At 40.3% G+C, this 27,663-nt stretch overlaps 1 protein-coding gene across 1 annotated transcript in view; it reads left to right on the top strand.

Annotated features, from left to right (window-relative positions):
• pde6a (phosphodiesterase 6A, cGMP-specific, rod, alpha) overlaps positions 1-23,551 on the top strand; it is a 32,205-nt gene extending 8,654 nt beyond the window's left edge. Inside the window, exons 7-22 of the mRNA XM_078411104.1 lie at positions 1,670-1,736; positions 1,876-1,923; positions 2,063-2,212; positions 2,293-2,436; positions 2,751-2,816; positions 3,189-3,335; positions 4,700-4,807; positions 6,495-6,604; positions 6,692-6,779; positions 14,783-14,883; positions 15,050-15,157; positions 15,394-15,457; positions 15,643-15,717; positions 15,969-16,052; positions 22,356-22,512; positions 23,191-23,551. Of these exons, the coding sequence (XP_078267230.1) occupies positions 1,670-1,736; positions 1,876-1,923; positions 2,063-2,212; positions 2,293-2,436; positions 2,751-2,816; positions 3,189-3,335; positions 4,700-4,807; positions 6,495-6,604; positions 6,692-6,779; positions 14,783-14,883; positions 15,050-15,157; positions 15,394-15,457; positions 15,643-15,717; positions 15,969-16,052; positions 22,356-22,512; positions 23,191-23,249 (1,576 nt within the window). The 3' untranslated portion in view covers positions 23,250-23,551. The remainder of the gene's footprint in view (positions 1-1,669; positions 1,737-1,875; positions 1,924-2,062; positions 2,213-2,292; positions 2,437-2,750; positions 2,817-3,188; positions 3,336-4,699; positions 4,808-6,494; positions 6,605-6,691; positions 6,780-14,782; positions 14,884-15,049; positions 15,158-15,393; positions 15,458-15,642; positions 15,718-15,968; positions 16,053-22,355; positions 22,513-23,190) is intronic.
• Positions 23,552-27,663: the final 4,112 nt, after the last annotated feature.

Raw genomic sequence — 27,663 nt, 5'->3', positions numbered from 1 at the left:
GCAAAGTGGCAGCTACTTCCACCTCAATGCTTGTGGAACACCCTCTGCCATTCAGGATCCAACTATTCAACATCCATGGCATGGACGGAAGCCATCCAATGTCTCAATGCAGCAGTGAAAGCTCAACTTCCAGCATGTCATCTTAGTTTGTAATCATGTGAGCAACGTGTGTATCTATATATCTGTACACTCACACACACACACACACACACAGTCACACACACACACACACACACACATATATATATGGGTCCAAACCTCTCCTGCGGGTGCTCCTGCGGGCCTGGCAGACCTCCCGCAAATGATGATCCTGCGGCCTGTTGCCGGGCGGGGACTGTCCCCCGGGGCCATAATTTTAATTATTTGAACCCTGGTTAAAATATGGCACAGGAGGGAGATGACATTTTGCAAGCAGCATGCAGGATTACACCTACATATATATGTCCTGACCTTTTAAAACTGAAATCTGCAGCCATAACTACAGCAGTAAGTGGTGGGTTTGAAAGCTATTTAAATGCATTAGTGATCTTTCTTAATTTTTTTTATTTTATAATTGATTACAATGCATATAACAACAACAGTAAACCCCATCCCTCCCCTTCCCTACATAATCATGAAAACAAACAAACAAAAACAAACAAATAAATAAATAAAAATACATTTTAAAAAAACATAACTACAATGTAACAAAAAAAGACAAAAGCACAAAAACATGAGGCAAGGTAATTTTCACAAGTCAAATATTTCAGTATTTTCACTGCTGGATTCAAAGAAGGTACAAAAGCATGTGGCATTGAGGGGATAGTTTTACTTGTCCTTAATATGCTGCAGCACTGGGTTCCATATGTTGAAGAACTTTTGAGGGTTGCCAGACAATTCATATCTCAACACCTCTACGTGTAATATGCCCATTAATTCTCTTAACCAAGTCTCAAACTGAGGAGCAGAGTCTGATTTCCATAGTTTCAAAATACATCTGTTGGTAATTACCATACCATAAACCAAGATTGTGCGAGCCTTATGGTCTAGCTTCTCAAGCGTTGTGGAATACCCGAATAGAGCAGTTTCAGGGTCCGGAGTTAAAGTGACGTTTAAAACAGTGGAGTACCATTGAAATAAAAGACACCAAAAGTTGTGAAGTTTTGGACAAGTCCAAAAGTGGTGAGCAAGTGTACCCTCAGCGGTCTTGCATCTATTACACAAAGGTGAGAGATCAGGAAAGATTTTATGCAGCTTAACCTACATTAGTGATCTTGATCCTGATATACCTGATAGACTCAGTGAACCCGATTCTTTGGAACCCAGGTAAAACACCTAGAAGCATGGGGACCTTTTAAAGCTGAAACCAGCAGCCGCAAGTACAGCAGTAAGTGGTAGAATTGAACATTGGAGTGCAGTAGTAAAACATTTTAACCATGATGTGCCAGATGATTTACTATAATTCTGTTATGCAAGGAAATGAGCACAGTTGTGCAGAGCTCAGCATCCAATATCCTACAAAATCCAAGTCAATGGATGACTACACACTATTATTTTGATTTTTTTTTCAGATTTCCACAAGTTATTTTTGTTTCCTCATTAAAAGAAGTTTTGGGATTAGTATTTTTAGGCATTATCTTACAAATTGATCTATCCTATCAAGCTAATTTGTAGGTTTCCTTTTCTTTAGGAGTCCTCCTGCAGATCACTGGGCGCTGGTCAGTGGACTGCCATCATATGTTGCAGAAACTAGTCTTGTAAGTACAATGGCCCTTGTCTACATATAACATTGCTTGATGCCATATTTTAAAAAAACAATTTGTTATTGCAGAACAAGTTATTTACCAATGAAATTAGATTCTGGGGAAAAATGTCCACATTTCTTCCATCTTCCAGATATGCAATATTTTGAATGCAGCTGCAGATGAATTCTTTAAATTCCAGGTAGGGAACTACAATATATAGTGTTTCTTTACAGTGCTTTTAGGAGTTAAAATTGGTGGTGGAAATAGTTAAATATGTTGCAGTAACTGCAAAGAACGGTCAAAGAATCTATTAATCAAATACCATCTGACACTTACAGAAAGAACCACTCGATACCTTTGGATGGACTATAAAGAATGTGCTCTCAATGCCAATAGTAAACAAGAAAGAGGAAATTGTGGGGGTTGCTACATTTTATAACAGAAAGGATGGAAAGCCGTTTGATGACATGGATGAAACTCTGATGGAGGTGAGGTTCAAGGAGGTACGTTTTTGTGGCGTAATTATGCAGTGTAAAGCTTCCGATTAATAGTTCTTGATCTTTTTCAGGCCTTGACACAGTTCCTCGGGTGGTCTGTTTTGAACACTGATACATATGACAGAATGAACAAATTGGAAAACCGAAAAGACATTGCCCAAGACATGGTTAACTACCACGTTAAATGCTCTAAAAATGAAATACAAGACATATTGGTATGTCAACTCATTTAATGACAATCTTTTTTTAGAAATGTGTCTAATATTTGTGTCTAATATAACCAGTCAACACACCAGTTAACAGTAACAGTTTGAAAAAACCACAGGAAATGATGACAATTATCCTTATCTTTATTTTTATTTATAATGAATGTCTCTTGCTATCCACTTTGCTGCTGTAACACTGCAAATTTCGCTGGTGTGGGACAAATAAAGAAATATATTATTATTATTATTACTATTGAAATTACCTTTCCTTTGGTTTATGATTTTGAAAGTAAGTTACTAACAACATATTCCCACCTTATTAGAAAACTAGAGAATTATATGACAGGGAACCAAATGAATGTGATGAAGAAGAACTTCAAGAATTGCTGGTGAGTAGATGGTGTTGCAAGTAAGATTGCTCAGTCTTTTGTATTATTGTTTACTTTTGATGAATATTTACATATCTTTAAGAGCCATTGTTGTGATTATTCAAAATAAAGGGCAGCATTAATTATCCATTGGGCATCTATTATACATGAAGATATGTTTCTGCTATCCCTGTGAGAACTCACCCAGAATTTCCACCCATCACTAAACTTGGCCTCATTCTGCAATTTTGTGAGAAATTCAACAAAGTCACCCTAGGGAAAAATACAAATTGCTTCTGCAACTTCTCCAAGCCTTCAGTAAAAGTAGATTGAGGTGAGTTCTCTGGAAATCTCCCCTGCCATCTACTATTATTTCCCACTTATTTTTTTAAGGATGAAGAACTTCCAGATGCTGAAAAAGCAGAAATCTACGAATTTCACTTCTGTGATTTTGAATGGTCTCCACTGGATCTTGTGAAGTGTGGAATACAGATGTATTATGAGCTTGGTGTGGTTGATAAGTTCCACGTACCCCAAGAGGTAAGCCTATTCATTGTCCTGTACCAACTAAAGTGTCAGCCTTACTATAATTTATCAAATAAGTTACAGTAACCATTCATTAATTAACCATTACAAAATTACCGTATTGGAAAATTTCATCACTTTCCTGCTTGTTCTTTAAATTCCAAATTCACTTGAAAAATTATTTGATGAACCTGATCAAACTTTTAACCATTCCACCAGGAAGTTGTGAAAATGTTAAAAGAAGAATAGATTTACTTGGATTTATAAATAGAAGAATGAAATATAAAAGAAAGGAGTAGGAGGAAATATAAAAGAAAGGAGACTGTGCTAGAATATAATGTCACCGAGTCTGGCAGACAACACTGTGTACTACTACACTTAAGACAAACCATAAGACAATTAGAAACAAATGGAGGAACTGACAGAGTTCGAAGTGGCCTAACTGTGGTTTTCAGCACAATGAGAAGTGTGGATGGGGTCATCAAGAAAAAATATTCTCCTTTACTGTGTGCCCATACAATACTTCTACAAATGGAAGCAAAGTCATTAGGCATTTTTAAGGTGGAGATTGCCAGATTCTTGATTAGTAAGGATGTCGAGGGTTATGAGAAGGCAGGAGAATGGGGTTGAGAGGGAAAGATAGATCAGCCATGATTGAATGGCAGAGTAGACTCATGGTCTGCTTCTGCTCTTCGGACCAAAAAAAATCTGAAAGGAGAGTGAGGAGATTTTGTTATCGCCAAAGAGTTCCAGGGCCCTGGAATGTTTTGCCCAACAGGTTGGGTTAAAAAAGATTCAATAAATAAGTTTAAAGTGACAGATAATGAGTATGGGGAACTTTTAAGGTTCTGAATATTAAACATAACAATGCTAATGATTCAATAAGGTCATTTTAAAAAGCACCATAAGGACGATAGGCGACATAGCATGATGTGCTCTTCTATTCCGTTAGTTTGAATGAGTTAATAGTAATAGATCTTAAAATTCACCCATGAAGCATATGTTGTTTTGATACTGCTGGTGCTAATTTAGTTATAATAGGGTGTCCAATGCCGAAGGATTGTTGGTGACAAGGTCTGCCACCATATTGACAACCAGCAAGGAGGGAATTTTTTGTCCACAAGGTAGATATTGCATAGTGTAAATTTCATCCAACCCAAGGATCCTTTCAAGGGCTGAGGTACAGGTAGGCAGCAAGTCATTCCAAAATCCTATAATTAGCACTTAAAAGATATTTCAAAATATCAGCACATCTGGCAAGTTAGAAAATATTTATAAATAATGACAAGCATAACAGCTGTGATGAGTTTGAATGTTAACCAACTACAAAATTGTTGTATATTATGAATATAATATTTTGATATCTTGCCATACTGCAGGTATTAGTTCGTTTCATGTATTCACTGAGTAAAGGATACAGAAAGATCACCTATCACAACTGGAGGCATGGGTTCAATGTTGGACACACCATGTTTACACTGCTCACTGTACGTATTTACCTTGTTGGTTTTCCATTCAAAAATCTTTTTTTATATATAATTCATCTAACATGATTTAAACTATTGAGTACAAATAGGCAATATTGTGGTGCTATGAATTATACACAGTTCTATTGAATCCGATGGAGTTCCTTCCAGTGGAGGAGTATAATCTTCCTGATATTGATGATAAATCACACCCAGTCTGAGAAATGAAAGATAAAACCATTTTTCAGGGGGTGTGAGCCTTGACATGCGTGGCAAATCTTTTTCATCAGGTTTGTGAGCGGGGCTTGTTCTAACCCACTCACATGCAAGCTCCTTTTATGCTGAAAAAGAACAAACAGAAAATTATTATTTGTTACAACTTTTGTTTCTTGACACAAGCATGGATGATGTGGCCTCACATCAAGGAAAATGTAACCCCCCAGCAAGCGTGGGAAACCTACAATATCAAAAAGACATTTCTTAAAAACTTAGAAAAGCCCATTGACATTAGTTGCATTCAATTATTTCTTAACCATGTTCATCCTGGTTTAGTAATGGAATATGTTTCCATTGAATCTTGCAGCAGTGATGTTGAAAGGCTTTTCAATAGAGCAAAATATTATTATTGCTAAATTTGATGCTTCCTAATAATGTTGTTTTTCCATCAGCAATGCAATTGCCAGCAAATTCAGAAGAGCATTAAAAAAACATTATTAACATGTTTGAATAATTCTGCTGTTGCAATGTGATGTATTTTTTTTCACGTTATTTGATTGGTAAAGAATCGAAATATATATTTTGTTGTCAAAACATATTGGTCAAATTTGCTGGGAAAAAAAGGTTTAATGAGCACACCAGGTGCTGTGTAGATCATTAAGTAATCTATGGTGTGGAACAGGTGCCCTGGGAATATTGAATCATTACAAATTTATGAACAATTTCTTCCACTTTGCCATTAGTTGGAAAGTAAAACATCCACAATGTCCCCTTAAATTTCAAAATATTGCACATTCAATTGGAATAGATTTGCAATAGCAAGGTAGAGTTGCAGCCTTACTCAAGTAGAACTGTTTTCACATTAAAATTAATATTCCTACAGTTTCTCAAATTCTCTGTAACAGAATCAAAGCCATTAAATCTGGACGATCATTTACCAATGTCATGTTATTCATATTTTATATTTTTAACTATGACATGTTAAATCTTTTTTTTCTTTTTCCATCCCAGTCTCTTGTTTCTGTCTTTGGCCGATCTTTCACTTTATGTCTTCTACACTTAAATTGTGACTCACATCACCCTATCTACAGGTTTTTGTCTCTTCTTCATCAAAGTTTCAACTGCCCATAATTTCCTTCTGTGCTGTTATCAGTTAGCATTACCACAGTTGCAATGTCAACAATTTCAGGATGATGAGTTTAGTTTAGTATAGTTTTGTTTATTATTTATCGTCACGTGTACCGAGTTACAGTAAAAAGCTTTTGTTGCATGCTATGCAGTCAGTGGAAAGACTATACATGATCGCAATCGAGACATCCACAGTGTTCAGATACATGAGAAAATGCAAGATAAAGTGCAGTAAAGTCTGATTAAAGATAGTCCGTGGGTCTCCAATGAGGTAGATAGTAGCTCAGGATTGCTCTCTAGTTGATGATTGAATGGTTCAATTGCACAAATTCTGCACTGTTGACCTTGTTCTTGATCTTTTTAGACTGGACAACTAAAAAGCTACTACACAGATCTGGAGGCATTTGCCATGGTGACAGCTGCATTTTGCCATGATATTGATCACAGAGGAACAAACAACCTTTATCAAATGAAGTGAGTAACCATTGCCAAAAGCATATCATGAGGTATTGGCTTTTTTAATAAGGAGCACCCATTAATTACATTCCATTGATGCAATAGGTCGCAGGATCCATTGGCAAGACTTCATGGATCATCGATTATGGAGCGCCATCACTTGGAGTTCAGTAAGACTCTGCTCCAAGATGAGGTATGTCTTAAGTGGTGTAATTCACATCCTTCCGAGAATCTCCGTAAGCAGTTGAAGGAGGACTGGTTTCCTAGAGGTGGTAGCATGTGAATTGAACAAGTTGATTTACCAATTTAAAGCATTTCTTTTATATTAACTCCTTACTAAATACAAAATATAAACAAAGTCAGAGTAATTTAATGAATTAATAATAATTAAACCTTTTCTGTTTAATAGTTCCTCTTGTGCATATTCCTTAATAGAATGTTCCTATTTTTTTCTTGATGCAAACTAGAGAATGCAATTTTCCTTTGACTTCTGAGAAACTCTGTAGTTTTTCTTGATTTTCAGTTACTGTAATAATAAACACAGAGTACATTTCTAGAAATATAATAATAATCAGGGCCAGAGTTAATCAATTTCAATCAATTAGAAAAGTGATTAAAAAAACTCACCTGTCTTTATTGAAGGTAAATCTTGTCTAGTTAACTTGAAAGAATGCTTTGAAGAAGTAACAGAGAAAGTTGATTGTTGTGGCATTAACAGATTTACAAAATGTACTTGATAAAATGCAAGGTTCGCAAAGAAGTAGGTTGGAAGATCACAACTACACCTTAGCATGTGGGAGGACCATTCAGTAGTCTGATAACAATGGGGTAGAAACTGCTTCTAAATCTGCATTTATGCTTTTCTACCTGTGAAAGTTTGTTCTTTGTAACGAAAGGTTGTTCATTGTGCAAATCTACAGTGGAGTTACTGAGGAAAGGCTACAATAAACTCTATTTTATTAAATATTAATAATCTGGCCAAGACAAATTTCCAAAACTGGCAGATAATATAAACCTTGGTTTGGTGAATGGTGAGAAGGATAATAACAGACCCCAAGGACAGGCTGCAGGAATGGATGAATTGGTGGCAAATTAAATCTAATTCTGGGAAATGTGAAATGTTACATTTTGGTAACAAGAATTGGAAGAGTCAAGTCAAGTCAAGTCAATTTATTTGTATAGCACATTTAAAAACAACCCACGTTGACCAAAGTGCTGCACATCTGACTAGGAAAAAAAAGAAACATACAGTGGCAGGCAGCCAAAAACAACGGCGCGGCCATCTTGAACAAAATGTTAATTCAATCACCCACAGTCCAACAACAAAAGCATTAAATAAGCATCAAAATTACACCCCCAAAAAAACAGTCCAACAATAAAAGCACTAAACAGGCATCCAAATTACTCAACCCCAAAAAAACCCCAAAACAGTCCAACAATAAAAGCATTAAATAGGCATTCAAATCACACAACCCCAAAACCCCCAAAAACACAGTCCAACAATAAGAGCGCTAAACAGGCATTCAAATTACACAAACCCCAAAACCCCCAAAAACACAGTCCAAGAATAAAAGCATCAAACAGGCACTCAAACCACCCAACCCCAAAAACACACAAAAAAAGAAACATCCATCAAAGAAACATCCATCACAGTGAGTCTCCTCCAGTCCTCTCCTCACTGTGATGGAAGGCCACAATGTATTTCCCTTCTCCCGCTGTCCTCGCCCGCAGTCAGGTTGTTGTGGTTGCAGGCCGCACCGGACGGTCCACAGCGGGCCAAGCCCAAGGCGCGTCGCGTCGCAGCCGCTCCCGCAGCCTCCGAAGACGGCCGGCTCCGCCGATGATAAGTCCGATCCGGGGCGGGCGAACACGCTGCTGCCGCTGTTGCTGCACGTCGGGGCGGTCGTGGCTCCCGACATTGAAGCCCCCGCCCAGCAGAGAAATATCCCGCGGCATATCTTAGGCCGCGCCGGACGGTGAAATGTCCGCGACCCAAGCCCCGCGATCCGGGGCGGGCGAACCCGCTGCCGCTGCCGGAGCTCCCGATGTCGGCATCCACGCGGTCCGAGCCTAAGGCGAGTCGCAGCCGCTCCCGCAGCCTCCGAAGATGGCCGGCTCCGGTGGTGGTCAGTCCGATCCGCAGGCTCTGCGAACCAGAGCCCTGGAGGCCGCCAGCTCCAGGAGTTGGGCCGATGGTAGGCCGCAGATGGAACGGAGATATGAACTAAAAAGAGTAAATATGAACTAAAGGGCACAATCTAAAAATAGTACAAGAACAGACAGATCTGGGTGAGGTCTAGTGCAGACTTTGTTGACTTTTACAGGGCAGGTTGACAACACGGTTGAGAAAGCAAATACAATCAAAAACTGAGGTCTAGGGCACGAGATTACAGAAGTCATGATGAACTTTTATAAAACAGTCCTTCAACCACAACTGGAATATTGCATCTGGTTCTGAAGTTCTAGATACCATACTTCAGGAAAGATATGGAAGCTTTGAAAATTTATTTACCATAATAGTTTCAGGAGTGAAGGTCTTGTGCAGAGTTTGCAGAAGCAAGAGTTGGGTTTTTTTGGAACAGAAATGGATGTAAGGAGACTTCTCAGAATTAAGTGAAATTATGAAGGATATACTCAGCTCAGATAGAGATTCTGATGGGTCACAATGCAGGAGTCAAAGAATGAAGGTGATTGATAAAATAAGCCAAAAGTGACATAAGGATCACTGTGAGAGATTAGGGTGTGGAATGTACTGCCTGGGGTTAAAAAAGGAAGCAAATTTGATGATGTCATTTAAAAGGGAGCTGGGTGAGTATTTGTAAGGAAAGAACTTGCAGAGTTTTGGGAAGAGGACAGGGGAATGGGACAGGGATAGCTCCTTACATAAAGCCAGTACAGACTGGCTGAATGGTCTTTCTCCATGCTGTAATCATTCTGTGAAATCCTCTGTACCCTCTCAAGGACTTTTCATATAAAACATAAAACAGTAAAGCACCAAACCAGGCCCTTCGACACATAATACTGTGCCAAGACCAAGTCTTATCTGCCTGCAAATAATCCATATCCCTCCATTCCCTGCATATCCATGTGTCTGTCCAAAAGTCTCTTAAATGCCACCATTGTATCTGCCTCAACAATTACCCCTGGCAGCTCAAATGAGGCATTCATCACCGACTGTGTAAAAAAACTTTACAGCATGGAAGCAGGCCCTTTGGCCCAAATCATCCACGACAACCAAGAATTCTAATTTAGCTAGTCCCACACCTGCATTTGGCCTTTATAACAAAAAGATCATGTTATGCAGTCTAATTTCTAGATTTATGACTTTTGCAAGGCTAATGTTGTTAGTCTCTGGTTGCTATTCTGGACAGTAGAAGAGCCTGAGAGAAAATAATAGAATGATTCATGCCAGAAATAAAAATAGCAAAGCTAATGTTAACTTCAGATGCCTAATAGGTGACTGACTAATTGATTTGCGGCTATTTTACATCTCTTCACTTTTACTTTCCTCAATAGAAAATTACCTAGAGCATATTATAAGAGGGTCTGCGAACTAAATCCTGAGCAGTAGATATATTAGTGTGTAGTGTGTGATAGAATTTTACTTGGAATCCAAATGCTAACTGTGGATGCAGGGAGTGCTTTGGTAAATGACATGGGTTCCTCTGTGCTTACGACACACTTTGCCAATGGTGAGGGGCATAGCTGCAGGAACAGCTCCTCAGCTGGTTGCGTCTTGAGAAATTTGATGTAAATTGGCAGCTTGGTTCACCCTGTACTGAATTAAGATTACCATTCTGTGAAGCAGGTATTTATTTCTTTATTACTGGGAGTCTCGATCTACAGTTACCCCTGTGTTAGTTAGGTGCTTCTCTGTATATAATATGCTATCTGCCATCAAAGACATTTGGTCACCATCCTCATTATTGAGCCACTATTGTCAGTCATAAGGTCATACAGCATGGAAACATAAAAAGACACAAAGTGCAGACATAACTCAGCAGGTCAGGCTGTGTCTCTGGAGAACATGCATGGATGATGTTTTTCAGGTTGGGTCCTTTCAGACTGAAGAAGGGTCCTGACCTGAAACGTCACCTATTCATTCTCTCAAGAAATACTGCCTGACCCGCTGAGTTACTCCAGCACTTTGTATCTTTTTTCTAAACTAGCATCTGCATTTCCTTGTGTCTACATCACGGAAACAACTTCGGTCTAACTCATCCATGTCAACCATGGAGAAAACAGGAAATTATAGACCAGTTAGTCTGATATCAGTGGTGGGGAAGATACTGGAGACAATTATAAAAGACGAAATTGCGGAACATTTGGATAGCGGTAACAGGATCGTTCCGAGTCAGCATGGATTTACGAAGGGGAAATCATGCATGACTAATCTTCTGGAATTTTTTGAGGATGTAACTAGGAAAATTGACAGGGGAGAGCCAGTAGATGTAGTGTGCCTTGACTTTCAGAAAGCCTTCGACAAGGTCCCACATAGGAGATTAGTGGGCAACATTAGACCACATGGTATTGTGGGTAGGGTACTGACATGGATAGAAAATCGGTTGGCAGACAGAAAGCAAAGAGTGGGGATAAATGGGTCTCTTTCAGAATGGCAGGCAGTGACTAGTGGGGTACTGCAGGGCTCGGTGCTGCGACCGCAGCTATTTATGATATGCATTAATGACTTGGATGAAGGGATTAAAAGTAACATTAGCAAATTTGCAGATGATACAAAGCTGGGTGGCAGTGTGAACTGTGAGGACGGTGATATGAGGTTGCAGGGTGACTTGGACAGGTTGTGTGAGTGGGCGGATGCATGGCAGATGCAGTTTAATGTGGATAAGTGTGAGGTTATCCACTTTGATGGTAAGAATAAGAAGGCAGATTATTATCTGAATGGTGTCAAGTTAGGAAAAGGGGACGTACAACGAGATCTGGGTGTCCTAGTGCATCAGTCGCTGAAAGGAAGCATGCAGGTACAGCAGGCAGTGAAGAAAGCCAATGGAATGTTGGCCTTCATAACAAGAGGAGTTGAGTATAGGAGCAAAGAGGTCCTTCTGCAGTAGTACAGGGCCCTAGTGAGACCGCACCTGGAGTACTGTGTGCAGTTTTGGTCTCCAAATTTGAGGAAGGATACTCTTGTTATTGAGGGCGTGCAGCGTAGGTTTACTAGGTTAATTCCCGGAATGGCAGGACTGTCATATGTTGAAAGACTGGAGCGACTAGGCTTGTATACACTGGAATTTAGAAGGATGAGAGGGGGTCTTATAGAAACATATAAGATTATATGGGCGGCACGGTGGCGCAATGGTAGTGTTGCTGCTTTACAGCGAATGCAGCGCCGGAGACTCAGGTTCGATCCTGACTACGGGTGCTGTACTGTAAGGAGTTTGTACGTTCTCCCCGTGACCTGCGTGGGTTTTCTCCGAGATCTTCGGTTTCCTCCCACACTCCAAAGACGTACAGGTATGTAGGTTAATTGACTGGGTAAATGTAAAAATTGTCCCTAGTGTGTGTAGGATAATGTTAATGTGCGGGGATCGCTGGGCGGCGCGGACTTGGTGGGCCGAAAAGGCCTGTTTCCGCGCTGTATCTGAAATATGAAAATATGAAAATATGAAATATTAAGGGGTTGGACACGTTAGAGGCAGGAAACATGTTCCCAATGTTGGAGGAGTCCAGAACCAGGGGCCACAGTTTAAGAATAAGGGGTAGGCCATTCAGAACGGAGATGAGGAAAAGCTTTTTCAGTCAGAGAGTTGTAAATCTGTGGAATTCTCTGCCTCAGAAGGTATTCAAGAGAGAGCTAGATAGAGCTCTTAAGGATATCGGAGTCAGGGGGTATGGGGAGAAGGCAGGAACGGGGTACTGATTGAGAATGACCAGCCATGATCACATTGAATGGTGGTGCAGGCTCGAAGGGCCAAATGGCCTACTCCTGCACCTATTGTCTAGCCAAAATTCCCATTGAGGTGAATTTGTGGTGGATACCAATTCAGTAAGGGAACTTCAGTAAGACATGCATGACTCATCAAATAATATTCTTTGTGCTAGATTTTAATGCGAATGCTTATGTTATTCACGATTATATACAGAAATTCTATGATTTATAATTCTAACATGAATAGTTGTTGCATATCTTATGCATTATAATAGCCCGACACAAAGAATGATGACATGCTATGCCAAGTGTTGCTTAGCTCCCTTAAACTAATGTTGGGAGAGGAAGCCTTATTTCACCAACCCAACACTCTGGTTTATTACATTCCACAGTTAACATGGGTTTTATTATCTGCCCCCTGCCTCTATGCGCATAGTCCATACCAGAGTCATGAGTCTTTTAGGATCGAGATGAGAAAACATTTCTTCACACAGAGAGTGGTGAGTCTGTGGAATTCGCTGCCACAGAAGGTAGTTGAGGCCAGTTCATTGGCTATTTTTAAGAGGGAGTTAGATGTGGCCCTTGTGGCTAAAGGGATCAGGGGGTATGGAGAGAAGGCAGGTACAGGTTACTGAGCTGGATGATCAGCCATGATCATATTGAATGGCGGTGCAGGCTCGAAGGGCCGAACGGCCTACTCCTGCACCTATTTTCTATGTTTCTATGTTTCTATGAGTCATGTAGCCCTGGTGTCTTCTTCTTTGTCGAAGTGAATCTCTGCAGATGGCACAGTGGAGTGGCACAGAGTGAAAGCATATTGGCACACTGTCAGGCAATCAACTTCATGATGATCCATTTATAGCTAAACACCAGCTGGACCTTGTAGTCGGTGATTCCTTCTCAGTTTTAATACATTTCAGAGTTGGCAAGCAGTGCCTGCAGCCAGTGACACCCTAATTGTCAGCGATCATCAAGTGGTTGTGCTTTCTTTCTATCTGCTGTTCTCTAGCAAGAGAAAATTAAATTGAACTCATCTTTTATTTAAATTCATGGTATGTGTTGTATTCCTCGGCAAACTGATATCAAACTTTGAAATGTTGAACATTTTGTCAGCTCCCAGAAAGGAGTTTAACATTTATACCTTGACATCTGCTTGCAATGCAATGATCATCTTGCTCTGATGATGAATAGTTTTTGAAGCAGATGGCATATATCAGTGAGAAACTACTTCTTCAAGCACAAATGCAGTACAATCTGTTCCTTGAATCTACGGGGTTGACAGAATTTCCTGTCATAACTTAAGTGTCTTTCCTCATCCTCTTTTGAGCAGCACATCCTCTGCATGCTGTCTGCTCAGTCCCTCAATCATGCTTTGTTCTGTGGAGAATGTTCGGAAGCAATTGATTAGTGCAGAATCCTTAATACCAATATGTAGTCCTTCAGCATCCTCTTGCCAACAAAATATTATAGATTTTATGTGTCAGGAAGAACTAGAGATGCTGGTTAAACCAAAGGCAGGCACAAAAAGCTGGAGTAACTCAGTGGGTCAGGCAGCATCTCTGGAGAAAAGGGATAGGTGACGTTTCGGGTCGAGACCTTCCTTCAGACAGAAGGGTCTCGGCATGAACCGTCACCTATTCCTTTCCTTCAGAGATGTTGCCTGATCCATTGAGTTACTCCAGCTTTTTGTGTCTATTTTAGATTTTAGTCTGTAGAATTTTAGAAATTTTAACAAACATTTGTTGTGTTATTGCAGCATATGTTTTAATAAATAATAATAAATATCAATGAGGAACTTTTCCTACTGAGATTATGCAAGGTTAAGAGAGGGCACTAATTAAGCATTGAGTTGTCAAATCTGGCCTACACTGTTTACATACATTATGTACTTCATGTGGATATTACCCATGCATACATTAATATATGACCTCGTTGTTATGATAGCCAGTGTGACTCATGCCTCAGACTTATGCATACGCATACAATGTTTTCTTAATTTCTATTAAGGTCCCACATAGGAGATTAGTGGGCAACATTAGACCACATGGTATTGTGGGTAGGGTACTGACATGGATAGAAAATTGGTTGGCAGACAGAAAGCAAAGAGTGGGGATAAATGGGTCCCTTTCAGAATGGCAGGCAGTGACTAGTTTAATCCCCCATGTAAATGAATAGAGCAATGGCATTTCATCAACCTGTTGTAACAAACATGTTGGTGGTGATTTCAAAGGGATGAATAATGTCAAAACTTTGAAGCAATGCTTTGAGTTTTAAAAGGTTAATAGTGTTTCTTTTCTCTTGACTTTTAACAGGATTTGAATATCTTTCAAAATCTCAACAGAAGACAATATGAACATGCACTCCATCTGATGGAGATTGCGATCATTGCTACAGACTTGGCACTTTATTTCAAGTACATTTTTCAAAATACCTTATTATCTGATTAGATTGTAGTTTTGCCATTATTATGATAATAATCAATTAAATGCAACTCAATTAGTTTAAAATTCAGTAGTTGAGTATGCCCTATTAATGGGCATCCATGAGTGTGCCCTGTTAATATTTCTATTTCATGACAGAAAACGAACAATGTTTCAAAAGATAGTCGACCTATCTGAAACATATGAAAACCCTCAAGAGTGGATCGACTTTATGATACTGCAAACAACAAGGAAGGAGATTATCATGTAAGCTCACGTTTCATGTTTTTATTTGTGGAACCATTTTGAAATTCCAAGTTAGATGCTATATGTTTGATGGATTAACAAAAACGATGGATTAAAAATCCAATGTTGGAGAATGTATAGACAGCACCCATAGTCAGGATTGAACAAGGGTCTCTAGCACTGTAAGGCAGCATCTCTACCACTGCGCCACCATGCTGCCCAAATATTCTTATTACTATTATCTTCATTCTATTTAGGGCCATGATGATGACTGCATGTGACTTGTCTGCCATCACAAAACCATGGGAAGTACAGAGCAAGGTACCATGTATATATCTTTTATGGAATAATGTGCTGAGTTGATTAGTACTGTAATTAGTACTGTAAATTGTGATCACCGTAGAACTATACTTAATTTATGCAAACATTTTGAAGGACCTACTTTAAATTAATGGGACTGATGAACCATAATCTAATAGATCAAATATTTCTTGCTTCCACTCAAGGTAGCTCTTTCTGTGGCAGCTGAATTCTGGGAACAGGGAGATTTGGAGCGGACTGTTCTAGAACAACAACCCATTGTAAGTACTGATTTGAATTACTCAATAATTTAAAGTACAAATGATTTAAACACATTTTTTTCCAAAATAAAGAAATTTTCACAAGTTTATTTTTTTGTAAGCACTTACAAGGTTGCAATTCAACAAATCGTATAAATAAATGTAATTCAAAGGACCAGCTTGAAAAAAATGATAACATTAACACATTTTCAATTATACTTGCTTAGAATTATTTAAAATATGACCTTGGTATTTTTTTCTGACTCTTTCAGCCTATGATGGACAGAAACAAAGCTGCTGAGCTTCCAAAACTTCAAGTTGGTTTCATTGACTTTGTGTGCACATTCGTGTACAAGGTAGGAATCAGAGACAGTGACAATATTCAGAGATAGTTTTACTATGACACATTTGTGTTCAAAATATACTTTAAAATAATGAATTTAATATACACACACACATTTCACTTAAAAATTGTAATTTTGGTAATATATTCCTCAAATCAAACAGATCCTAAAGGTATTCCATGACAAAAAAAAACAAATTTAAGTTTAAAGTTCATACAATGTTAAATATATACCATCTACATCTAAAAATGGTAAAGTTGAGTAGAAGTTAAAAAAAGATACAAAGTGCTGGAGTAACTCGGTCGGTCGAGCGTTGCCTCCTCTTTTCCTTCCCGCTCTCATCCTTGTGCCCCAACTGGATGTGTACCCATTTCTCTCTTTGCCCTCCCCCCCCCCCCATCACATTCCACCTATATTTGTTCCTCTGGCTTCACATTTCATGCCTCTTCTATCCTCATATCTTTATCTCACTCTTTGTGTCTTTTCATCGCTGGCCTTTGTCCAACCATCAAAATCCCACCACCACCTGTATCCACCTATCACTTGCCAGACTTGTCCTACACACTCAGCTTTTTACCTCCTACTACAATAAGTCTGAGTAAGGGTGCTGATCCACAATGTCATCTGTCCATGTTCTTCAGAGATGCTGCCACATCTGCTGATCCAGCACTTTGTGCCTTTTGGGTAAACCAGCATCTGCAGTTCATTGTGAGTCGAAGTTAAACTTGGCATGAATTTCAGGATAATCTTGAAAGAAGTTTGGAGTGGTGTTTTCCAGTCCTATTAACTGTAAAGGTGTTTACAAGTTCTGGCAGGAAGGAGAGTTAAGGATACATAGTGATATCCATGGTTCAAGTGGTGTATTTAATTTCTTTAAGAAATACAGACATTGAAAATGCAAATAACTGCAGATACTAGATATCTGAAACAAAATTTGAGGATTCTGGAAACACTCAGCAAGTCAGACCACACCTGTGGAAAGAAAAGCAAAGCTAACATTTCAGGTTAAAGATTCTTCATACCAAATGAAGAGTTTTTCGATCTGAAACAATAATTCTGTTATTATTCCCTCAGAAGCTGCCTGACATGTTGAATGTTCCCTCTTTTTCTGATGATGAGAAATGTATAAGCTTTCCTGAATTGGACTCCAAGCATTTTGTTTTCAATTTGTGGCCCCTCTCAAATGGCTAGCCAACCTCATGCATGAGAGAGAGAGAGAGAGTCAAAAGTCACAAATGTTTTATTGTCATAAAACTCTTCATCGCAGAATGAAGCTAATTGACATAGAGGTCTTTCCTGGCCTTTCATTTTGTTACTTGAGGCTATTTTGATCAATTTCACTTATCTGCTACTTTTTCTGAGTGGACACAGATGTAAATCAGGATTGAACTTTACAAGCTTATGTCTAAAATTAATCTCTAGCTGTATTTTATTGCAGTGATTAGTTATGGATGATCATTTTAAACTTTATTTGGATTAAATGTTGGAATTATTTAATCCGAGCACTAAAGTTGCAAATTCTGTAAACTTTAAAGTGTTTTGCCCTGCCTCATGCCACAGGGAATAGTAGTGCTGCCCTGTAGCTCCAGCAACCCGGGTTCAATCCTGACCCCTGGTGCTGCCTATGTGGAAGATGCATGTTCCCCCTGTAATCTTGTGGGTTTCCTACAGATACTCTGGTTACCTTCCACATCCCAAAGACTGGCTGATCAGTAGGATAATTAGCCACTGTAAATTGCCCCTGATATAGGCGGGTGCTAAGAGGATCAGAGGAGATTTTTATTGGCATCAGAGAGATGCTAGACTACAGGAAAATAAATGGGAGAATGGGAGTCTTGTGAGAGCCTAGGGACCTTTTTTGACCTAATTGACTAAATGGCCTCTCTTTATGTTCCAAGGAAATATGAGTACTTCTTCTGTAATACATTGGAAGGCAGGTAACACTTGACACAGTTGTTCTTGGTAGCATACCTTAATTGGAATATTTCCCCTCCCAAGAATCAGTTAGTTATGACACAACGCACAATAAAGTTTGCTTACTGTGTTAAACCTCGTCGACCTATTTTGGCTCATATGAATTAGAAAATCTTCAGTAAATTGTAGGTTTAACTTACAGAAGATAGACACAAAAAACTGGAGTAACTCAGCGGGACAGGCAGCATCTCTGGAGCGAAGGAATGGATGACGTTTCGAGTCGAAACCCTTCTTCAGACTTACAATTCAGTACACGGCAGATAAGTTCTCGCACAGACTAAAACATATTATATATTTGTAATTATACCCCTAATGGTTATTCAGATTATCCTGGCTGCATGTATGTCTCAATTGATGGTGTGATAATTCACAACATTGGACTTTAAATAATTGTAGTCAGTAAGAACTTATAGCACACCATAATTACACAGAATCCATTGACATCTGGATTTTTATCATTTTGAAATAATAATTAATAAGTGATATTAGAAGAAAACGACTAGTTTGGCTAATAAACCCACCAAATGGGGGAAGCACTATAGCACCAATGTAGGGTTGCTGCCTTACAGCACCAGAGACTCGGCTTCTATCCTGACTATGGATGCCGTCTGTACAGAGTTTGTACGTTCTCCTTGTGACCGTATGGTTTTTTTCTGGGTGCTCCGGTTTCCTCCCACACTCCAAAGATGTGCAGAGTTGTCGGGTTATTTAAACCTGTGTAAATCGTCCTTAGCATGTGGGATAGAACTAGTGTATGGGTGATCGCTGGTCAGTGTAGACTCGGTGGGCTGAAGGGCCTGTTTCCACGCTGTATCACTAAACTAAACTAAACTGAAATCTGGTCATTCTTTTCCTGTAAATATGGCATTCAAACAGGTCATATAAAATCAGTTAAAACTGTAATTCTGGGGATGATATTCCACCAAGATCAGCCCATAAGCCCATAACTTGGCTACTCCTGAAAATAGACTAAAACAAAGCCTACCATTCAGGGAAGTTTAGCCCTGGAGTTTAAGGGGGCAGCCCCAATTTTCACCTTGAAAACTGACAGCTCTCAGGCTGGGTAATCTACCATCTGAGACTTTGCTGTGTTTAATCCTAAACCTAACCCTAAACCAAACTCTAACCCTAAAACATAAAACACAAGATGATTATTATTATAGAAAAGTAATTAACAATATTTAAATTACCTTTATATCGAGCCCATCATCAGAGAGCAATTGAGGAACATTTGTCCCCAGCATTTGCTGTATTTATTTTGACTTCACCACAACCACATCTTCTATTGCCAAATGCCACTCTATAACTGTTGTCGGATAACACGTTTCTCATAAAATCCAGATTGCATGGATTAGTTTCTATCTTTAATTTATGTTATTTAATGTCGGCCTCTCCAACAAATAGAAACATCTTCTTTGCCTCGCGCATCAAAACCTTACGTTTTATTTCCCAAAATAAACTTTATTCAGAATTTAAAAAAATACATACAACAGTGCAGAGACTCTTCTGACATACACATAGTTTGTACATTGTGTCTTATTCTGTAGTGTCCTTACGCCAAGCACCCTTGCCACTCATGTGTCCCCCCTTGGTGGAGATTCCTTCCCCTGTTTTGAGGGGGTTGTCCACCAGTCCTTGCCCCCAAACGTCCTGCCACAGATAGGGCTCAAGACTGTGGTCCTCCCCCACAGTGCCTTGGTTTAGTTTAGTTTAGTTTAGAGATACAGCTCAGAAACAGGCCCTTCGGCCCACCGGGTCCGCGCCGACCAGCGATCCCCGCACATTAACAGCATCCTACACACACTAGGAACAATGTACACTTACACCAAGCCAATTAACGTACAAACCTGTACATCTTTGGAGTGTGGGAGAAAACTGAAGATCTCGGAGAAAACTCACGGGGAGAATGTACAAACTCTGTACAGACAGCACCCGTAGTCGATATCGAACCAGGGTCTCCGGCGCTGTAAGCGCTGTATGGCAGCAACTCTACCGCTGCCCCACCGTGCCGCCCTACATCAGGGCGCACACTCAGCATCAGCGAGTCCCTCAGCACTCCTGCAGTCTGGAATGGGCCACATGACAACATTCCTAGATGGACATTTCGCTCTGCTGGGAGATCAACAAGTTTCGGGCAGAACGAAGAGGGTCCAAACTTTAACTATTCTTAACAACCTTAATCAAGTCATGTTTTCTTTCTTTCCTGGTGAAAATCATTTAGCTGACTAATGCCATCTTTCAGTTCAGTTACCATTCTAATAATTCTCATTCCCGTCCCTTCAGATATTGTATACTTTGAATATAATGAACAGGGGGTGGGAAGAGATTAAATAATAAAAGGGATAATGGATCGCTGAGAAAGAGTGGTAGACATTTAATGAATAATAATGCCAGGTCTGGAGGAGACAAATAATAGAAGCCAAATAATGTGACATTTCCAGAAGGTAAGAAAATCATAAAAGGAAAAAAAAATCATGATTGTTTGAAATGCGAATGAGTGGAACACACGATTTTCCCAAATTATTGGACACCATGTTTATTTGAGAAGGATATAATGTACACAGTGGGAACGTGAGAAATTCTTTCTTGAGTTTGTGTTTGACTTTGTTGGAACAGTGTAGGAGGATGTCATGGAACGTAAGGAGTGGGAGTAGGTTTGAAAATTAAATTGACCAGCAACTGAACGGATGTGTTTAGGTAGACAGTCACTCAACCTGTGTTTGATTTTTATATTAGTTCCATCTTATTTCATATTGCTTTGTGACATAGAAGAAGGCCATTTGGCCTATTGTGTCAATGTTGGCTCTCAGAACATTTTCATCAATCACCCTCAATTATTTTCCTTTCGCCTATTCTTTTTCATATGCTCATTTATTTTTCATTGTTTCTGCAATCTCCATCTGCACTAGGGGCAATTAATGTTAGCCAATGAACCTGCCACGCAACTCATCTTTGGGATGTGGCAAGGCAATGGAGTAGCAGGAAAAAATCCAGCAATCACAGGGAGATCATGCAAACCCCTGCATAAGAGATCAGACCCGGGTTGCTGGAGCTGTGAGGCAACTGCTCTAATGCTGCATTACTGTCCCACCTCTGCATAGAGGTGGTGTCCTCAGTGTGAAGGAGGCTGTATTGTGACCAGTAAATACTGTATAATTCATTGGAAGGAGTACATATAAATTACCATGTCTGCATTAAATGGTGCTTGGAGAGCAGTACAGTGGGAAAGGAGCATGTGGGTCCCTGTTGAATGCTGCAAGCAAACAGGATGGAACAATATGTACAAAGCCAATAGATATTTTTAAGGTGGAGATTGATAGGTTCTTGGTTAGTAATCGGTGTCAGGGGTTATGGGGAGAAGGCAGGTGAATGGGGTTGAGAGGGAAAGAAAGATCAGCCATGATTGAATGGCAGAGTAGATCTGTAGAGCCAAGTGGCCTAATTCTGCTCCTACAACTTGCGAACTTATTAACTTATTAAAGGATATAATAGCATTGGATTAAAATTCCCATCTTTCCCATCTCTACCCACACCATATATGTGTGGGTCCCATTTTATAGAAGAAAGGACAAGGGGGGATCTTATTGAAACATATAAAATTCTTAAGGGGTTGGAGAGGCTAGATGCGGGAAGATTGTTCCCGATGTTGGGGAAGTCCAGAACCAGGCGTCACAGCTTAAGGATAAGGGGGAAGTCTTTTAGGACCGAGATGAGAAAACATTTCTTCACACAGAGAGTGGTGAGTCTGTGGAATTCTCTGCCACAGAAGGTAGTTGAGGCCAGTTCATTGGCTATATTTAAGAGGGAGTTAGATGTGGCCCTTGTGGCTAAAGGGATCAGGGGGTATGGAGAGAAGGCAGGTACAGGTTACTGAGCTGGATGATCAGCCATGATCATATTGAATGGCGGTGCAGGCTCGAAGGGCCGAATAGCCTCCTCCTGCACCTATTTTCTATGTTTCTATGTTTCTATGTAGAGTGAGAAGGGGGAAACCTTTTTGTTCTGGAAGTAGAAGAGATGGAAACAAATTGTGGGAAATGAAATAATCACAGCTGGTTGTCCTTTCTTCTATAAAATGGGACCCACACATATATGGTGTGGGTAGAGGTGGGAAAGTTGGGAATCAAACACCAGCGATCAGTTTCCGGCCTTTTAAACTACATCGCTTCTCTTTACGCTTTGCATATATTTGTACTGCACGAACCTTCTATGCTGTTTATCACTTATGTTCCATGGAGGAATTTGCTGCCTAACTCTTCCCACCAATTTGTCCCACCCCTCAAGTACTGATGCTGATGAATTTTACTCATGGTCAAACTAACAACATTTCTGCTACATTAGGAATTCACCCGGTTTCACTCTCAAATTGAGCCCATGTACAAAGGCATACTTAACAACAGAAAGGAGTGGAAGGCATTGGCTGACGAACACGACGCAAAAATGAAAGCGATCCAGGAAGAAAAAACACGGAAGGAAGAAGAACAAGCAGCAAAACAAGGTTAGATATCTTGACTTGAATTACTAAAGAGAAAGGTGTGTGACGAACAAGTTAGAAAGTGAAGGAAAAAGGTAGGTCATGGATAATGACAGACCATTTGGGGTGAAGAATCTGCTGTAAGTGTAAATTATGTTTAGAATGCAGAAATGTAAGTATAACTTAGAGCAATTTTTGAAATGTCTCACATTGGACATGGAGAATGGGATTTCCATCATTCCAGTATCCAAAAGGCTGACTAGCAGCTTGCAACTGGATGACGAGTAATGATAAGGACTGAGAGGGGAAGGAAGGAGGTAGTTCTTGGAAAAGTAGGGTTGGGTGTGTGGGTGAGTGGCTGGGGGGTAGGGATAGATCGTGGAGCGGCAGCTCTCTCCAAATGAAGTACTGGGAGCAGGAGACGAATTCTTAAAAAGTAATAACGGAGGCCATTACTCTGAACTTCCAGGGTCTCAGTGTTGAATACCTCCAGTGAAAAAACTGTACATTAATTTAAATTAACGTTGAAAAGTTAAATTAAAAACTGAACATTTGAAACAGAGAACCATATATTATTGTGCTTCTGACTGAAGTTGATTTATCAACATTAGTTATGAGAGAAATTTATAAATCTTTATTTAAACTTAAGATAAAGTTTTTCATCCAATTAAGTTTTTTTTTCCATTTCTTTTCAACCTACAGCAGGCAACACATCACAAAAGGAACAAAGTTCTCAGTCAAAGACTTGTCATCTCTTGTAAAGTACCCAGGATGAAATTAAAAGCGTGCGTTTTGAAGTCTTCACAGGCACTTTGACTTTGACATTTGGTGAAACAGTCATTTGTTTCAAAATGAATTGTATCCCTAAACATGTGAGTTAATGTGCAGCAAGTATGTGGGTACAGTTAAAAAGTAATTAGTGACACGAGTCTTATGTTTCGTACTTCAAAAAAAACCAGTTTAATATTTGCTGCAAATAATTTATGAATGAATCATTGTATAAAATATAGGACACTAAATCTGTGTAAGAGAGAGACTGTAAATGGCTTTAAACCTTTTACTGAAGCAGTACATAATTATGTATCAATTTGTGAGAATTTAGAGCCTCAAACTGAGGTTAATGATCGATACAATAGATTTTGGCAGAGATTTTTAGTTTATGTTATGGTCTAGACTCTCCCCATTGAAGGTTTGTCTCTTTCTACCTCACCAATTCCTGTAATCATCATAACCATCTGAATCTGAGCACTCCTTTGTAATCAACACAATTGTAAGCAGAGAATACAAAATGCTGGAGTAACTCAACGAGTCAGGCGTCGTCTCTGGAGGACGTGGATAGATGGCGTTTTGGCTCGGGACCCTTCTTCAGACTGATTGTAGCAGAGGAGAGAAAGCTGGAAAAGTAGTGGGAGTGGGATAAAGCCTGGCAAATGGTATGTGGATACATCAGATGGGTGGACAAAAGCTACAGGTGAAAAGGAGACAAAAGTGTGACAAACGAGGACAAAAGGAGACAAGGAGACAAAAAGGTGTTAGACAAGGAGAGGAGGCATGAAATATAAAGTAAGAGAGAGTAATGTAGAGGGAAGGTGGGTGGGATAGTAAGAAAAATATATGCAAACTGGGGTGGGGTTGCACAGATAAGAGTGGCTGAAAGGGGTGTGTACCTAAAATAGGAGAATTCAATGTTCATATCGTCAGCTACCCAAGAAGAATATGAGGTGCATGTTCCTCTAGTTTGCGTGTGGCCTCATTCTGGCAATTAAGGAGGCCCATGGCAGAAAGATTGGTATGGCAATGGGAAGGGGAGATAAAGTGGTTAATAACCAGGACATTTACAAGCCATCATATACTGAGTGCAAGTGTTCAGCAAAACAGTGTCCCAGTCTACATTGGGTCTCGCTGGTGTAATGGAGGCCACAGCAGGTGCATCAAATGCAGCAGGTGGGGTGAGAGGAGGTGCATGTGAACGTTCTGTTCCACCTGCAAGGGCTGATGGGGTCCCTGGATGAAGGTGAGGAATGAGGTGTGGGGATAGCTGTTACCCTGCAGTTGCAGAGTAAAGTACCTGGAGAAAGGGCGGTTTCGGTGAGAAGGGATGAGTGTGGGGATGGGAAGATGTGACTGGTGATGGGAATACATAGCACCCCTCTGTGTGCCTGGGTCCTGGACTTTCTCACTGCCAGGCCCCAAGTGGTCAGGATGGGGGAACACACATCTAGCTCCCTCACCCTGAACATAGGATTCCCCCCAGGGCTGCGTCCTTAGCCCCCTACTGTACTCCCTGTACACACATGACTGTGGGGCCAGGTTCAGCTCAAACTCCATCATCAAGTTTGCTGATGACACTGTGGTGGTGGGCCGGATCTCCGGATGAGAAGGCCTACCAGGAGGAGGTGGCTGATCTGGCACTCTGGTGTCAGGACAATAGCCTCCTCTTGAATGTCACTAAAACAAAGGAGCTGATTGTGGACTTCAGAAGGGCTAAACATCCAAGGACGTACACGCCACTCGAGATAAATGGGTCTATTGTGGATAGGGTGAGCAGTTTCAAATACTTGGGAGTCCGCATCGCAGAGGATCTGACGTGGGCAACGCACATTGCCGCACTGGTGGGTAAGGCTAAGCAGCGCCTTTACCACCTTAGACAACTGAGGAAATTCAGAGTGTCACTGAGGATCCTTCATTGCTTCTACTCTGGGGCTGTAGAGAGCATCCTGTCCGGCAACATTACAGTCTGGTTTGGGAACAGCTCTGCCCAGGACAGGATGGCCCTGCAGAGTAGTGCGTTCGGCAGAACGCACCATGGGAACTACACTCGTCCCCCTGCAGGACCTATACATCAGGAGGTGCAGATCCAGAGCAAGCAAGATCATGAGGGACCCCTGCCACCCCAGTAACGGACTGTTCCAGATGCTACGATCAGGCAAACGCCTCCGCTGTCACGTTGTGAAAACGGAGAGGATGAGACGGAGCTTCTTCCCACAGGCCATCAGGACTGTCAACTTTTATAACCCCAGAGACTAAATTTTTGTCGACACTTTTTGTGCTATGTTTAGTAACTTATTAACTTTATTTATATGCTGTAACTGTAATTCTTTTTGTGCACAACCCGCAGGCATTGCCACTTTCATTTCACTGCACATCGAGTATGTGTATGTGACAAATAAATTTGACTTGACTTGAAGTGGTAGAAATGTTAGATGCGGAGCGGTGAAAGGTAAGGGCCAGGGAAAATCCATGCTTATTCCATCTCGGGGAGGAGGATATACAGGTTAGGGACCCATCCATACAGCAGGGGAGAAACCAGGATATCTCAGATAGCCCAGAGTGAAAAGCCTAATATTGGGAGCAGATGAGGCAGAAACAGAGAAATAAGCCTAATTTATGGAGGTCTGTGGACGGCTTGATTGTAATCATATCTAGTCTTTTCTTTGACTGGATAGCAGGCAAACAAAAGCTTTTCACTGTACTTTGGTACAATAATAAACTAAACTAAACTAAACTAAACTAAACAAAGGGGCCTATTGCAATGCCAGGCCTATCATCATATTTTATAAGTTTCTTGGGCCCGATCTTTAATAGGGTTTGTCTGAATTTGTTCTGAGAGCATATTAAAATGATAGAAGACCCTACATCCAGGGCCGTCTTAACGCATGGGCCTGATGGGCACTTGCCCGGGGCCCCACGAGCATAGGGGCCCCATGCTGATCTGTGTATGTTAAGTGACTTGCAATAAATAAATACTACTTTAAAAATGTAGGTTCAATTAGTGCTTTTTTCGCAACATTTTCCATCCCTAAGTGCTTCTCACAGCGATCTGTAAGTGCTTTTCGCAACAATGTAGCACCCTAAGTCCATCGCTAAGTGCTTTTCGGTAAGTGCTTTTCGCCGGCACGACAGGGGGAGGCTGGTAGGGAAAGGGGGGTGGGGGAGAGTAATGGCAGGGGTCCCAGTACACTGCTTTGCCCGGGGGCCCATAATGCTGTAAAAACGGCCCTGCCTACATCGATCACAACTACTTCATCAGTGGGACCATTCCAGCTGTAAACATGTCAAACCTGTTGCTCTCCTGGAAGCATGAAGAAATTTTGCAATAATTGAACTCAGGAGGTGATTCTGAATGTAACTGTTCCCCTTTTATCCCATATGTCGTCCTATGAAATGTTACCAGAGCACAGAACAGTGGAAAAATTGGCTGTGCAATTTATTCAAGTTTATTGCCCTATGGACAAGTCTGGTGAGGTACAGGTACAATGGTAATCTTGTTCACACAGTGACATCACAGGCACATGGATTCAAATGGCACACAAAAACATAAATGACACATAAATTACACATAATTCTACCTGGTTGTGAAAAGAGAATGACTATGCAACAAACAAGACATTGGTACAAAACACAATTGGAAATTGATACTGCAAGTGGAGGTTCATGGTGTTTAATGGCTGAAGTAGGATTAGGATTATGCAGGTAGACACAAAATGCTGGAGTAACTCAGCGGGTCAGGCAGCATCTCTGGAGATAAGGAATGGGATGCGGCCTGACCCGCTGAGTTATTCCAGCATTTTGTGTCTACCTTCGATTTAAACCAGCATCTGCATTTCTTTCCTACACATATGGATTATGCAGGTCAGTTCCTGCTTGTTGTAGGAAAATTAGCTGTTCCTGAACCTGGTGGTGTAGGACTTCAGGCTTCCAATCAAAGGTAACAACGAGAAGAGGACATGTCCCAAATGGTGGCGATCATTGATGATAGATGTGCATCCTAGAGGCAGATGCATTCATGTTGATGCTTTCAAAGGTAGGAAGGGCTGTGCTCGTGATTTATTGTAAGTTTCTACTTGATATATATTCAGTCATCAGCTTTTAAGCCTCCAGTTACAGAATTACTTTTATTTTGTGTCTTTTGTAAAGTTTAGCTAACAAATGAAATTGAAGAAATTCTCTTTAAGTCAAAGGCAATTTTACAACCTTAATACCTTTAAATGATCGGGAAAAACATCCCTCAATTCATGACAATTACAAATGTGTAAAGAAATACTTCAAATTATTATCAGTAAACAGAAATACTGAGTAATAAAAAGAGGGATGCGAGAGGAATCCGAAGATTGTTTGTCCATTTCCCTCCACAGATGTTGCCCAATTCGTTGAGTTCCTCCAGCTGTTTGTCTT

The sequence above is a fragment of the Rhinoraja longicauda genome, chromosome 14 (assembly GCF_053455715.1).
Source record: "Rhinoraja longicauda isolate Sanriku21f chromosome 14, sRhiLon1.1, whole genome shotgun sequence".
In the NCBI taxonomy this organism is placed as follows: Eukaryota; Metazoa; Chordata; class Chondrichthyes; order Rajiformes; family Arhynchobatidae; genus Rhinoraja; species Rhinoraja longicauda.
This window is presented reverse-complemented; position numbering and strand designations above follow the sequence as displayed.